Source organism: Cervus canadensis, chromosome 26, assembly GCF_019320065.1.
Source record: "Cervus canadensis isolate Bull #8, Minnesota chromosome 26, ASM1932006v1, whole genome shotgun sequence".
Taxonomy (NCBI): Eukaryota; Metazoa; Chordata; class Mammalia; order Artiodactyla; family Cervidae; genus Cervus; species Cervus canadensis.
This window is the reverse complement of record NC_057411.1, coordinates 30,330,228-30,346,187: the sequence shown is the minus strand read 5'-3', so window position 1 is coordinate 30,346,187 and position 15,960 is coordinate 30,330,228. Positions and strand designations below refer to the sequence as shown.

Here is a 15,960-nt window from a genome sequence, read left to right as displayed (position 1 = left end):
TTCTCCAGCCAAGAACACTGTAGTGGGTTGCCATTTCCTTCTCCAGGGGATCTTCCCGACCCAGGGATTGAACCCGGTCTCCCACATTGCAGGCAGACGCTTTAACCTCTGAGCCACCAGGGAAGTGTGACTAGCACTCTGAAATAAGACAGCAGAGGTGTTAAGTCGTGGGGCAGGGGGAAGGGTGCATGAAGCTAGGCTGGACAGTTGCCCAAGGCCTCCCTAAGGAGATGACAGTTAAAGACAGTTATGTAAGGAGAAGCCAGCCACCCAAAGGGCAGGCAGAGAGGTGCTCCAGTAACAGCTCCGGCATGTGTGAAGACCAAGTCAAGAACGGGAGTGGCTGGAGTGTTTGAAGGACTGAAAATAGATCAGTGTGCTCAGAGCACAGTGATGAAGGGCGATGCTGCTCAAGAGGAAGGAAAGAAAGGGGAAAGGACCAGATCATGAGGGTCCCTCTAAGGCCATGATAAGAAATCTGGGTTTTGTGTAATAGGGAACTGGTCATAAATTATTTAAAGTGCAATAATCAGATTTAGATTTCAAAAAGATTAAGTGACTGCCATACAGAAAAAAGACTGAAGGGGGTGGCTGCAAAAGTACCAATCAGGGAGAGGAAATTGTCATTCAAGTTAGAAGTTGGGCTTCCCTGGTGGCTCAGATGGTAAAGAATCTGCCTGCAATGCAGGAGACCCAGGTTTGATCCCTGGGTCAGCCAGATTCCCCTGGAGAAGGAAATGGCAACACATTCCAGTATTCTTGCCTGGGGAATTCCATGAACCAGGAGCCGGCAGGCTACAGTCCATGATGTCACAAAGAGTCAGATGCAACTAAGCGACTAACACCAAGTTAGAAGTTATGGTGGCAGGGAAAACAGAAGTGGCAGAATTAGAAATTGGAGAGGAAAACTCTGGATGGATGGTAATGCCTTTAATACAGAGGAAAAGAGGCAAGAATACACTGGGAAGTAGAAGAGATTATCAAGAATTTGGTCTGGACACAAAACTTTAAGTATCTATGAGACATTTAAGTGTGAGCAAAGTATCTGTGGCTTGGACACCATGGTTAGTTTCTGGCTGGAGAAAATAGACTTGGGAGGCATCACTATAGAGAGAGAGGCACAAGTCTGAAGGAAATCGCTGAGGAAGAGAGTACAAGAAGGGATCCATCACTCGGGTATAAAACATTCAGAAGTCAACAGAGGGACCTGCAATGCAAACAGGAAAGTTCAGACAGGAGGACCACAGCCAGGTGAGTGCCATGTCCCCTAAGCTGAGAGAAGAGAGTGTTCCCAGGGGAGGGAACTGACCACAGGGCTGGGTGATGCAAAGAGGTCTAGTAAACTGACAATGGAAGTGGCCACTGGCTCTAGTCAGCTCACGCAGGTTGCTGACAACCTTGAAGCAGGGAGCGGGGAGGAAACCTAGTGAGGGGGAGAGAAGATGTGGAGATTTCCGTCAGTTATACTTAAACACAAACATAATCTTCATGCATTATTCATCTGCCAGTTCCCTGAAACCAGCCAAGAGCTATATGCTTATCTTTACATATTCATAATAAGCTTATCTTAAATCCTAACAGATTAAAATCAAGTCAAATGTGGATTCTCACTTGACTTCTCCATATAGCAGACTTCTAATATTAAAAAGAAAGCGTGCTTTTAGATTAGCCAGAGCATTTATTTTCATGAATTTTTATCTCAAAGCAAAAATGTAATGGTAAAGACTTGCAACCATCCCTCACTATCTTTAGTGGGATAGTCCCTCTAAGAGACATGCTAACATATTACTCCTCAGGCGACTTGCCTACCACAGAGAGCCACAACATGCACCCCTCATTCCTGCTCGCAGACACCTCCAGGAACAGTCCAATATCTTCCCTAAAGTGTCTTCTGCAGAATGCTATTCCCTTAAGAACCTAACAGTTCTGTGGTCTCAGGCAACTGAGTATACATTTATAATGTAACCTGCCCCCACCACCAGCACCACTCATCTGGACAATGCCCATCAAACCAAAGGTGCAGACATGTCGTACACAAAAAGAATGTGACTTAATGAAACCTAGTTTCACCCAATTTCCTTCACTACGAACACTTTTATTTACACATTAACACCTATTAAGCTTTATATACAATTCTGCACAAAGCACTCAGGGGAAATGTTGCTCTATTAAGTCCCCTGGAAAATTTTCCATTTCTAGGGCACAGAGTTCTGTTCCTAGAAGTCTTCTGGAACATTTACCTCAGGACAGAGGTCCTCCAACTGACCTTCTTTGGGTATTCTTATATTAATTCTAGTCTTCTAAATTGTTTCCTTTGCCCAAATTGTCAACATTGCTTTCCAAAACACATTTGTCACTTTCTACTTCCTACTCTGCCTTTTGTCAGGTTCTCAAAGTTGCATTAATACAGACTGTGTATCTCTTTGTTGTAAAGCGCTATACAGATCTACTTTTTAAATTGTCAGTATGGATATAAATTTGTGGGGATTTCCACTTACCATTTTTAAAGCATCTTTACAGGTTTCAATATAGTCCATTAGTAATTCTGATAGAGATGTAATAAAACATTGTATGTATAACATTTAACTATAAACCTATAGAATGAACCTCTAGGCTGTTTCTAGTTTTTTGGATTTTAAATAGAACTATGATCATGCACTTTTGAGGGGGAGAAAAAAGTCTGTTTTTACTAATAATTTCAGTTTATTGATTTACTGTTATTCCTTCCTTATGCATGATTAATTCACAGCTAATAAAGTTAACCTAGTTAATGGGCTAACTGTTAACTACTAAGACCACAGCTAAATCCTCTAATCTGTTCCCTCATACATGAAAGAATACATATTATCATATTACAAGAGAATAATACAATAATAACAGGTTCTATTTATAGGACTATTGTAAAGAAAGGACTTAAAATAGTGCCTAACACAAAAGCACTTGATAAAGTGTTTAACTGTCATATCCAGGACAAGGCAAAACTCAATAATCTCAAACATCATACTCCAACTTCCCACCTACTTTTCTGGACTCAATGGTTGAAGACAGACTTAAATGAGAGGGAAGAATAGGGACAGGATACAAGAGGGTGCAATTCTATGGATAATTCAAGAGTGACTCAGGTCCAAACAAATAACCAGGCAAACCAATGTATATTCACACACCACAAGGCTGCATTTTGGATCCTGGAAACTGTATCTCTGGTTTTTAAACAGCTATAGTTAAAAGCACAATATAGGAAATTGAAAGGAACGCTTTCAAAAAGAACATGAAAAGACACATGCAATGATCTATCCTGGCTTTATGGTTTCAGATTACATTTCTGAAAAGTATGGGCAACTGGGGAAATTTCTGGTTGGTGTAGACTGGTTTTATTTCTTTTATCGTCACCCCTTCAGAAAGCTAAAACAAGCAATCAAAAATATTTTCCAAATTCCTTTTTTCTCCCATATGATCATAACCCACCCTGACCCTGCTGAAATGTTTCTCTGCTTCTTCATCCTTCCATTCCTTCATAACCTAGTGCGGAGACAAGAGCAGCAACAGGCCTCTCTGCCAGCATCCTAAGAGCAATGCAAATACTAAGCACCATGAAGCCCAAAGTGAAACACAAGCGGTCACTGCTCTGCACCACCCCTTGCTAGGGAAAAGGTAAATTCCAAACTTGCAAGTTTCAACCATCCCAGATAAGGTTTTACTCTCTATAACAACAGCCATCTACTTAATTGTCCTCTGATGCAAAATGATAAAAAAAAAAGAGAGAAAGAAATGGAAACTGAAGGAGGGAGGGATAAAGGAGAGACTGGGATCGACATGTACACACTACTATGTATAAAATAAATAACTAATAACGTCTTACGGTATAGCACAGGGAACACTATCAATACCCTGTAATGGTCTTTATAGGAAAAGAATCTAAAGAACAGTAGATGTGTGTACACGTATAACTGATTCACTTTGCTGTGCAGTAGAAAGTAATACAACATTGTAATTCAAATATACTCCAATGAAAATTTTTTTAAAATAATTTCAATGTATTCTAAGACTTTTAGTCCTGTTCCACAGGCACAAAAGACTCAAAATAAGAATTACCAAGTTATAAAATTGGTTACCAACTGTACAATTTATAGTGCTTTAAAATGTAACTTCATAGCTGAGTGCCATCAACTTTTTCAACCTATTTCTTTGCCTAAACATATTCCTGTAATTAAAAAAATTCAGATATTCCTACTGCTTGCTCTTGGTGCCAGATTGCTTTCTCCAAGTTGTTAGAGCAAATATTACACATTTGATTTGCTATAAAATTTAAATCAGGATTATTTCACTGCTTAATTTCCCAAAAGGATAGCCTAAATATGTTGCTTTACAATTCAATATCCCAAACCCTGATAATCCCTTTATTTACTGAGATTTGTATTATTAATGTAAAAATGGCTGGTTTTCAGGTAGGTAGAAGGTGAGTTACAGTATTTTCAATAACCACCAGGAACATGTACTTAAAGCATAAACAAATGTCTACAATGTGTTCAGGATCACATCTCAGTTACCTTCTTCTCCATTAATGATACCGGTAATACACCATAAAATGTCATATACTGACTAATTTTTATTTGGGGCTCTTAGTAGCACCATCTTCTTAAACTAAATATAGTAGATTTGCTGGCTTCCAGTCAAGGTGTTTTTTTCTCCACTTTGTGCCTTGGAACTACAAACTGTAAAAATTCCAGCTTTTTGAGTAATCCTCATCTTTTGAGGTTGGGTTTGATTACTGGAAACAGCCAAAATCTAATTGGAGCCAAATCCTGAGAAGAGGGTGAGTGACCAAGGCAGACAACGCAGATGCAGGTAAAGTATGAGGAACAGCAATGACTTTATGAAGTCTAAATTCTCGTGTGGCATATGAACTTGTCTCCTCAGGGAAATTCCATGTTATTGGAGAAAAAAAAAACAAACCATGGAAGTCACCGAAGTGTCAACAGAACCAGTACCTATTGACACACATAAATTCTCATTGCTTTATGGCTTAATATACCTCTGTACAAAATGTCAAAACAGTAATTCAAAGCTAACAAGACGGTGCTTCAATTATTTAGTACTATGAATAAAATAAGTATTTACTAATAAATACCAAATTAACCATTTGGTAACTGCCCATATCAAAATATATAGCATACTTCCCTCCCTTCATCAAAGTGTCCTTTGGTGATTCGTGTTCTCATCTGGAGTCAGGTATTACTTAGCGTTTCAGTTTCCTCATCTGTAAAGTAGGAATAGCAGCAGTGTCCGCCTCAGAGAACCGCAGCCGAGATTAAAGCGAGAGTACAGGTAAAGTGCTTGCGACAGTGCCGGCACATTGTAGGTGCTCAGTAAAGGGCTCTTATTGTGCCGTCTTACACCATCGTTTCATGACTATGGAGTACCTACTACACACTACTAACGGTCCTGAGAAATGAATCGGAGAAGACAGTAACTAATACTGTCCTGAGTGCGAATGAAGTGCTGCGGGGTTTTCATACATTATCTCTTAACTCCCACCATTTAAGCTCCCACAGTAACATTAGGGTGAAAATGCTCTGTAAGCTAGCTTTGCTACAATCTTTCCCCTTCAGTCTTATGAACCACATCTTCAGAAATGCTCCCCTTGCTTTCTGTATCAGGTCACTGTCATGACTTCCTACCATTTTGAAGATATGCCACGTTACCAACCGACACTCATTCCCTGGCTTTCTCGTTTCTCTTCTTGTTTCTTTCTTTTGGTGATCTTAATCCTGTTTCACGGTTTCAACTATATGTTGAAAGCAAAAAACAAGAGATTTTTAAAGACAAGTCCAATCTCTTTTAACATAAAAGTAATTTGAAATTAGAGAAAAGCTGAATGACTTGTCCAAGTTTAAGGCCCAGTTACTTCTCTGCTGATGACACTAGTTTAAAACTCTCTGTAAATTCTATAAACTACCAGGAGAATATCAACACCAGCAAACATTCAGTACAGCTTAGAACCGATCCCTTACAAAATATAACCACAGGCTTGCCTTATGTTTCTTTTGTATCCCCCTTTACAAACCTATGTCTGAAAATTTTTTAAAAAGGAAACAAAAAACTAATAGAATGAGAATGGTATTGCTTCTACTTCAGCAAACAGTGTTTGTTGAACACTATGATAAATATCTTAATCATATAGGGTTTCCCTGGTAGCTCGGCTGGTAAAGAATCTACCTGTAATGCAGGAGACCCTGGTTTGATTCCTGGGTTGGAAAGATCCCCTGGAGAAGGGACAGGCTACCCACTCCAGTATTCTGGCCTGGAGAATTCCATGGACTATGGGGTCGCAAGGAGCTGGACACAAATGAGCAACTTTCACTCACCATAGGGTTAAGTTCTAGAAATACTATAAGGCTTTATCAACAAATGAAAGCACACACAACTTTACAAAATCCACGGCAGAGAGACATCCAAGAAAGTCTCCATTTCCTCATATACGGAATGAGGAAATAAAGGCAATAATCGAACTTACCTGATAGAGCCAAACATTTATAAAATCCATCTTATCTAGTGAAAACTCATTAAATATTAGGGTATGTGATACAAAGTTTATATTAGATTACCAAAGTACACTTTGATAGTGAATTCATTCAACAAGGTATTATACAGCATACAAAGATATGATTACTTCCTGACTTCAAGGTACTTATCATGCATTTAAACAGTTGTGAAAGTGTGTTAGTTGCTCAGTTGAATCAGACTCTCTGCTACCCCATGGACCATGGCCCGTCAGGCTCTTCTGTCCATGGAATTTTCCAGGCAAGAATACTGGAGTGGGTTGTCATTTCCTTCTCCAGGGGATCTTCCCAACCCAGGGACTGAACCCAGGTCTCCCACATTGCAGGCAGCTTCTTTACCATCTAAGCCAACAGTTGTGAAAAACACATACTAATCTGATTCTAGTGATCTGGAAAATGACTGAACAAGATAAAAACTATTTGGAGATTCTGAAAAACAAGCTTACCTAACCAAATGAATTTAAGAACATGAATTCATCTATTCCAAGCTCGAATTTTCATAAAAAGATATTTCTAGATATTAAAATTTCAAAGACATCAGAGTCTTTAAGTGTCCAAAAGAAGAAGATTCCAAACTCAAAAGCTAAAATTTCTCAATTTTCATAGACTTTCATACACTTATTAGTATTTTTTAAACAAATACTTGTATAAAGAATGAAATCCTAGTTAATGCCACACTATATATACATATATATATATTTTGTTTTTTGTTTTTTTAATTTCTTGACTGAGCCACATGACATGTGGGATCCTAGGTCCTCAACCAGTTATCAAACCCAAACGCCCTGCATTGGAAGTGTGAAGTTTTAACCCACTGAACTGCTAGGAAAGTCCTGATGCCACACTATTTTAAATAAATATTGCAAATGTAATCTTAAACCACATAAATGAACCTTTATATAAATTTTTCTTTAGTTTTATATATATGAATACTTATATTCATATATATTTATATATATGAATATATATGAATAATTTTTAAAACTTAAAATATTTAGAATACGTCCAAAACAGTGTGAGGAGAGGGGAATATTTGCATCTTACCATTCATGTTACCACTCTTTTAATCAGGTTTCCATCTTCGAGAGGACACTTCTTTTACTTATAAAGCAGGTGGTACATTTTTAATCATGTAAGAAGCTTCCAGTTTCAAGAAGATTTTGATGTTCTTTTCCTTGCTATCGGATTATAGAGGATGAGTGGCTTGAAACTGCTATTGTAATTACATGCCTTCTACTGTCTCATCATTTAGGGTATAAGGGAGGGGCTGTGAGACTGGGAATTGGAAGCATACTGCCTGCCATCATTTCTCAGCAATCTACCCCACCAGACCCAAGGATTGCTAGATTAGAAGGTTTTATCAAAATCTGTACAATTTCTCAGAACACGAGCCAAGCAACAAGGCCCGAGTATAAGAAGAGAATCATACTAGATGTGGGTAATATTTGCCAGCCAGATTAAAAATGCCATAGAACTGACATTTCTATTATGTTACTCCTCTCACTGTAGGTTTTTATTTAGAACAAGACACTCGACACTTGGGAAATCAAGATGGTGGAGAACTAGGACACGGAGTTCACTTTTTTCCACAATACATCAAAAACCCATCTACAAGTGGAACAATTCACACAGAACAGAACATATACTGAACACTGGTTAAAAAAAAAAAGTCATGCAACAGTTTCATTTTGCTGTTTTTACAGAACAGAGTTTAGCATTAGCCAGAGCTGGACTCTAACCATCTGACCTTAGAAAAGTCACTTGCCCCACTTTAGAGCCTCAGTTTCCTCTGTGTGTATACAGTAGGATCCAACAGTAGGAACCACTGCTGAAACTCTGGAAGAGGAGAATTCCTGATCTTCAAGAATCAGTAGAATCTACAAGTTCTAATTAGAACCTGAAGGTAGGGAGCATTCCAAGGAAGTGCTCACAATAAAAGACTGTGCTTGATTTCTTAAAAGTTGCTCAAACTTATTCATTATGGAATAACTTGCATAACTCATATTCATATGTGGAGAAATTAAAAGCATCAGCCATGAAATTAAAAGACTCTTGCTCCTTGAAAGAAAAGCTATGACCAACCTAGACAGCATATTTTTTTTTCTTTTCTTTTTTTTTTTTTTTCTAGACAGCATATTAAAAAGCAGAGACATTACTTTGCCAATAAAGGTCTGTCTAGTCAAGGCTATGGTTTTTCCAGTGGTCATGTATGGATGTGAGAGCTGGACCATAAAGAAGGCTGAGTGCTTAAGAATTGATGGTTCTGAACTGTGCTGTTGGAGCAGACCCTTGAGAGTTCCTTGGACTGCAAGGAGATCAAACCAGTCAATCCTAAAGGAGATCAGTCCTGAATATCCATTGGAAGGACTGATGCTAAAGCTCCAATACTTTGGCCACCTGATGTAAAGATCTGAATCATTAGAAAAGACCCTGATGCTGAGAAAAGATTGAAGGTAGGAGGAGAAGGGGATGACAGAGGACGAGATGGTTGGATGGCATCACCGACCAGATGGACATGGGTTTGAGCAAGCTCCAGGAGCTGGTGATGGATAAGGAAGCCTGGCATGCTGCAGTCCATGGGGTCACAAAGTCAGACACGAATGAGTGACTGAACAACAACAACAATTTCAAGGAAAAAATTTTTTTAAAAAAAGGAATCACTAGACTCTAAAGGTATAAACGATACACCTCATCATGGCTTATACAATGATCCAGCATTTGGACTGACAATCTGTAATAATTTATTTTCAGTAAGTATTTGCTATATATACAATGTGACCCTTCCCATCCTTAAATTCAATTTAACTTCATATTAGATAACAAGATCCAAGAGGTAGGTTACAGTTAGGGAGAGTAAGGGAAGTTCACCAAACCTAATTAAAAATGAAATACAACACAAGAAATCTAGAATTTCATTGACAGAATTGTTTAAATTCTGTATGTTTCAGAAGTTGAGGGTGTTTATTAAAATTAGATAGTCCATGCTGTAACTCACAGAGCCACACATCCCATGTTAGTATACAAACTAACAACGATGTCTCAGGGAGAAGGAAGGCTGGGTGCATTTCAAGACCGGGAATGAATACCATATGTGTATATTGTACTGAATACTGGTAGTGAATGCTTTAATAAAAATAGAAATGGTACTGTTAAAACTGTCCTTGGTGGGGGAACAGCTTCATAAACTGGGTCTACACTTCATGAAAAGATTTCATTCAGTAGTTAGTTAGCTTATTATTACTGGAACTCTGTACTACTACTAGCTAGATAGCAGCTACAAAACTTACTGAACACGTAAGATTTTGGAATTCAGTAGTAAGTAGTAAAAATACTATTTAGTAACACTACCAATAACAACAGTCCCAACAGCAACCAACAGTGACGATCTCTGTGTTCTCTATAAACATGTTCTCATTTAATCCTTTCAATAATCTCGCCAAGTATTTAATACCATCCCCAATTTAAGATAAAGAAACCCTCCAGGAAACACTTAGCTACTGTGCTGTGTTCTGGATAACCAAATCTGAAAGGCCGTAACACTGCCTTGATGCATTATCAGAAATCCTGAACACCTATATCTTATTTTGGTTTTACATTCACGTTCTTCTTTTGTTAGTGCTCTCTCTGTATCAATGTTTCTAAATGGTAGTGATGAAGTCACACATGTAACTTGCCTAAGTGAGAAATAAACAAAACAGAACCAAAGAACATGGTAGACAATTACCTTGAATATATTAAACAAAATCTTTACCTCCTGGTAAAGCGTGATTTCTTCTGCCGCACTCCCTTTCTCTAAGATTAAACTCAGTTTTTCCATTATAATATAACCATACACACAAATCCATTTATGCCAAAGTGGGATCCTAATTCCATCCTTGTATTTTCAACAGTGTTAACTAGGCAATTACTTTGAAAATATTATTACAAGTATTCTTAAATGGTGAATAATAACAATATTTAAATTCTGGATTGAAATCAAAGAAGGAATAAGAAGAAATGAATAGGTAATTTGTTACAAGTTGTGACAAACAGAAGATTACTAATACTTTTAAAATGCAGCTACAAGAGAGCGTGTATAAACTAGGAAAAGACGATTTTTAGGCAAAAGCTAAGTATAAAAATGTCTTTAAAAGTATTTCAAGTATATAAAAGGGGGAGATATTTTCATGCATGAAAACAGTATCCAATGGTTGAAAACAGTATCCAATGGTAAAAGTAGAAAGAAACAGTTAATATTCTACTATGCAAATCAGCATTTTTACGTGTCAGCAAAAGGCACAAATTAAATAACCCAATGGAAAGAACATTAGGAAAACTAGGATAGTTAGAGGCTAAAATAATTTTCTGTTCTATTTTCTGTAACTAACATCTGATTTCTACTTCGATTTTATAATAAGGGTTTTTGCCTTTGTTACTACTGTTGTTCTTGTGTGCTTTTTTTAATGAGTGATGATGTTACATATGTAACTTGCCTGAATGAGAAATGAAAGGAACAGAACCAAAAGGATCCTCTGGAGGATGGTTATATGGAGCAGAAAGTGGCTCTACATTCTTATCTGAGGATGCTCTTTCCTCGAGCCTGTCTGAAAAAATAAGATGAACAAAACAAAAAATAAAATAAAAACAAAATGATCTTTAAATTTTAAAAAAAGTGGCACACAGTACAAATAAAAATGAAAATTAAACAAAGCAACAGCCTTCTTAAAAAATATGAGATTCAAAGTTCATTTGTTTAAGTATTAGGGGGTAGTCCTGAGTTTAAATATGTTATCTGTTTCTACAAAGGCAAGTTTAACAATATAATCACAGTGCTAGATTTCACTAAATATAATTAACCTAACAAATAACTTAGGTTGACTTATCTAAACAACAGTTATCTTTAACTTGTAACATATTAGATCTGAAGTTAAACCCCAATTATTAAACAGAGACATATTTGGCAAACTTTCTCTAAAAATATTCATAGAAAAAATACAAATAGTCATTTATTCATAAAAGAGGTAAATCATATTTTTCAATAGCAATAAAATGTAATTCACTGTATGTTATTTTGTGTTACTGTTCATTTCTCATATCACTTGGTTAAACCATCCTCATACATACAAATATATAGACATTTCTCTACTAAATTAAAAGCCTTAACAGAATTCATTTTTTTTTTCATTCAATAAATAGTTGAGCATTTACTATGTGCCAGGCACTGTTCTAGAGCATGGGCATACAACAGCAAACAAAAAGATTCCTGCCCTCATGGAGGTTACATGCTGGCATGGAAGAACGACTAATAAGAAAGAAACATGAGGAATACAGACTTAAAAACAAAGCTAGAGAGAAATATGTAGAGCAAGGTAAAAGGAAATAAGGGAGCGGGCACAGGTTGCAGTAATAAACACAGTGAAATGGAGTGATGCTAACAGGTGCCTGGTGAGAAAAGATTCCCAGGAGGCGGAAGTGGATTCCTGGGGAAGAATACATCAGGCAAAGAAAGTGCCAGAGCAGAGGCTCAAAGGCAGGAGCAGGTGTGGTATGCTTGAAGATCCAGTGTATCCTGATTGCCTAGTGGTGATAATTGTTCCCTGCCCCTAAACTCTGCACAACACAGGCACTTTATCAGTTGACAACTTCTGGACTTCTGTAAAATGTCTCTTTATCCTCTGATTCTTGATAATCAGACCCATTCTACTCTAACAGACATTTTAGGCATTCCCAGGACTATTCCTTTCATGTTTAGGAATTCTAGGGTAAACTGGCTTCTTCCCAGGCCAGGTGGCTCAGCAGTGAAGAATCTGCCTGCCAATGCAGGAGATGCAGGAGACCTGGGTTCAATCCCCGGGTCGGGAAGGTCCCCTGGAGAAGGAAATAGCAACCCACTCCAGTGTTCTTGTCTGGAAAATTCCACGGACAGAGGTGCCTGGTGGGCTACAGTCCACGGAGTTGCAGTCAGCCAGGACTAATTGTCCACGCACATGCGCGCACGCACGCACACACACACACACGTCCTGATTTCATGTGAGTTCTAAGGGATGGCACACACACACACACACACACACACACGGGTCCTGATTTCATGTGAGTTCTAAGGGATGGCACACACACATACACACACACACGGGTCCTGATTTCATGTGAGTTCTAAGGGATGGCACACACACACACACACACACACACGGGTCCTGATTTCATGTGAGTTCTAAGGGATGGCACACACACACACACACACACACGGGTCCTGATTTCATGTGAGTTCTAAGGGATGGCACACACACACACACACACACACACACACGGGTCCTGATTTCATGTGAGTTCTAAGGGATGGCAGGATGCGGAGGGAAAATCCAGATAGAATTAGACTTCTCTAAAAAGACTTGTAACTGCAGAGTGAGGTAAAAAGCCCCAAGTTAAAGCAGCAATCTTAGGACAGTGCTTCTCAAATTTAATGTGCATTCTAAACACTTGGGGAGTTGTTAAAATGCAGACTCGGACTGGATGGTTCTGCAATGGATCTTGAGATTCTCAATTCAACAGGATCCCAAATGCCAGGATACTGCTGGTCCAGGGAGTACAGGTTTGAGAAGGCAAGGCTTTAGAGTCTATGGTATCTTGAAAATACTTAATCATTGCTATGGACAACTGATCCTTGAAACACCTTTATGATACAATTATCAGTTTTATGGCTAAAACTAACTCTATTAATATCCACATGAAACTTCAGGTTATTTAAATTTTTACTTAAAATTTTGAATGAAACACTAATATTTTAAGGCAACAAACCTGACAACTGATTTATGTACAAATAAAACTTCCAAAACTCAAGAGGTTATTTTCAAATCCAATATAGAAATGGAAAGCAATGAAAATTCAATTTAGATGTTCTTTCAAAATATTCATTGTAACCTTAATTCAGGAAATCAGTAACAAATACTGTTTATACTATGAAAACATACAAACACTACCATGAAGGAGTAGTATTTTTTTTATATATGGCATCCCCATAATTAAAAATGTGAAAATACTGTTCTGCACAAAGTTCATGTATCCAATTATTTCAAAACAGGAAGCAGAATAAACTATCAAGTGAATCATGTTCCCATTGTTCCACAAAACAGGATAAATTTTTCCAAGAAAGACTTTTTTTAAAACCATTTCGATTTCTAAAGTTCACATGATAATCTGAATCCCAGGGCACAAAATAAAAAAATAGACATATTAATTTTTTAAATTATCAACTACATATAAATAAAAACTAATGAAATGGTATGTAGAGTTACTTTTCAAATACCAAGTCACCCCTAAAATGTATTTAAGCTCCATTTTCAAAGAACTTTTGTTTTCTTTTTCTGAATTGTTTTCTTTTCATTAGCGTAAAACTTAAGCTTGATTTGTAACTTACCTCTTCCTGCCTTCCCAAAATATTTGTGCTGAATGAAGACAGTATTTTTTCAAGGATTTTAATAGATACAGATGGCAAAAATAGACAATTTTTAAATTTTAGAATCAAATTATATTCCATAATATCAGAAAATGAATATACTCTAAAAAGTTAATTCAACAGCTTATATGGGTGGATAATGGCTTGAACAGCCAAAAAGTTAAAGAATAACGTTTAAAAGTAGAGCCATCATCTGATACTTTGACACCATCCTAATATGCCTGAAAAGTTCTGTGATTCTGCCATAAAAGAACAGCAATAGGTCTGAATCAGGTTAAAATGGTGAGAGTTGATGTTTTATACTGACGTTAATATCTATTTCATATCTATTGCATACTAATATCTAGTATTTCATATTAGTATTTCACACTAATACTAATCAATACTAATACTAATTAGTATTTCATATTAGTATTTCATACTAATATCTATTTCATACTGTGGCTTCAGAGGGAAAAAATGCACATTCAGTAGAATATGCAAAGGAGCCACAGATTTTAGTTTCTTCGACTCTTCCTTTTAGTTATTTTGATGCAATTTTAAACAGAAATAAACAATAAATTCATAAACAAGAAAACATATCATCAAGTATTACTTTTAATTAATGTGTAGAGCTACACAACTATTCAAAGGCAAGTTAAATTTTCCCAAAGCAAACACCCATATTCTAATTAGTGCTTAGTGTATTAAAGATTACGACAATTAGATTTCTAAAGTTAACATATGAATCTGAATGCTTTGACACAAAAGACCACGAAAAATACAAGTTTAAATTTTAAAAAAATATTGAGACTAGCTTTATTAACAATGCTTAATTTAAATGTAATATTTTGGTCTTAAATAGGAACAGGTTAAAAATTCCAAACCATAAGTATTGTTACACTGAAAGCAAGAGCAAGAAGAATCTGACTCATATTTTATATGTTAACCTCCTTGGCCAGCTGGAGTCCACTGTTTTCTTAAAAATGATTAAAAAACGGGTTTTTTAATTACCAATTACTAATATCTTAGAATTTTAATATCTCAAAATTTTAGAATTACTGCCTGCAAAATACAGACAAGTAGAGTATTTCCTAGACAGTACATCTTGTTTTTCTTTTTTAAAAAATAAATAATCACATACTATTTTAAAAATAAAACTTCAAATGGCAATGTTTTATTCTAAACAATCATTATATGGACAATGCCAGTATTTTTAAGGTCCAAACATAAAGTATACAGTTTCTCACTGGAAAGCTTTCATAAGTCAAATATAAAAAATCTTAAAAAAAAGACTTTGAAAAATTGTTGATAAATATCTGTGCTGATGAAAAGATAAATTTGGTATTTCAAATTCATTGGTAATTTATTTCTTCATTTTGGAAAATGTTGATAGAGACAGAGGAGCCAACTCGCAGTAATGACCGACAATCAATTTCCACTCCACCATTAGTGTACTGAAACTCGAGGTTCTAGAAGAGACCCATCTGTGTAATTTAAATCTTACCAAGTAGATCATGCACTAGACACCTTATTGCCTGTGAGTGAAAGGCGTGCTAACGACGACTCAGCGTTACAATCAAGTCAAATCTGGGAGGCATCTTTCTCAACTATGTTCTATACATTACTGATTTCTTCATAAACTTTGTTAGAGACATTTCACTTTTTTTGAACCCCATTACTGTGACTATCAATTATTAGAGCTTCCCTGGTGGCTCAGTTGGTAAAGAATCTGTCTGCAATGCAGAAGACCTGGGTTAGATCCCTGAGCTGGGAAGACTCCCTGGAGCAGGGAACGGCAACCCACTCCAGTGTTCTTGCCTGAGGAATTCAGTCGCTCTCCCTGCTGTCATAAATCACTTCTGCTGCTGACATGTTGCCCACAAAACCCCTTCCATTTGTCTTTTAATTGCCAGCTGAGAAACCCAACAGTTTAGATATGATTTTAAAATGCTTGTTATAGAAAAATAACCTCGGAAATAAGACCCC

At 36.9% G+C, this 15,960-nt stretch overlaps 1 protein-coding gene across 2 annotated transcripts in view; it reads right to left on the bottom strand.

Moving 5' to 3' along the window:
• BMP2K (BMP2 inducible kinase) overlaps nt 1–15,960 on the bottom strand; it is a 108,714-nt gene that overhangs the window by 4,356 nt on the left and 88,398 nt on the right. Inside the window, exon 15 of one of the 2 annotated variants that reach the window (XM_043448562.1) lies at nt 11,033–11,143. The exons of the other annotated variant lie outside the window; for it this stretch is intronic. Coding sequence (XP_043304497.1) covers nt 11,033–11,143 — 111 coding nt within the window. The remainder of the gene's footprint in view (nt 1–11,032; nt 11,144–15,960) is intronic. 2 annotated transcript variants of the gene reach the window in all.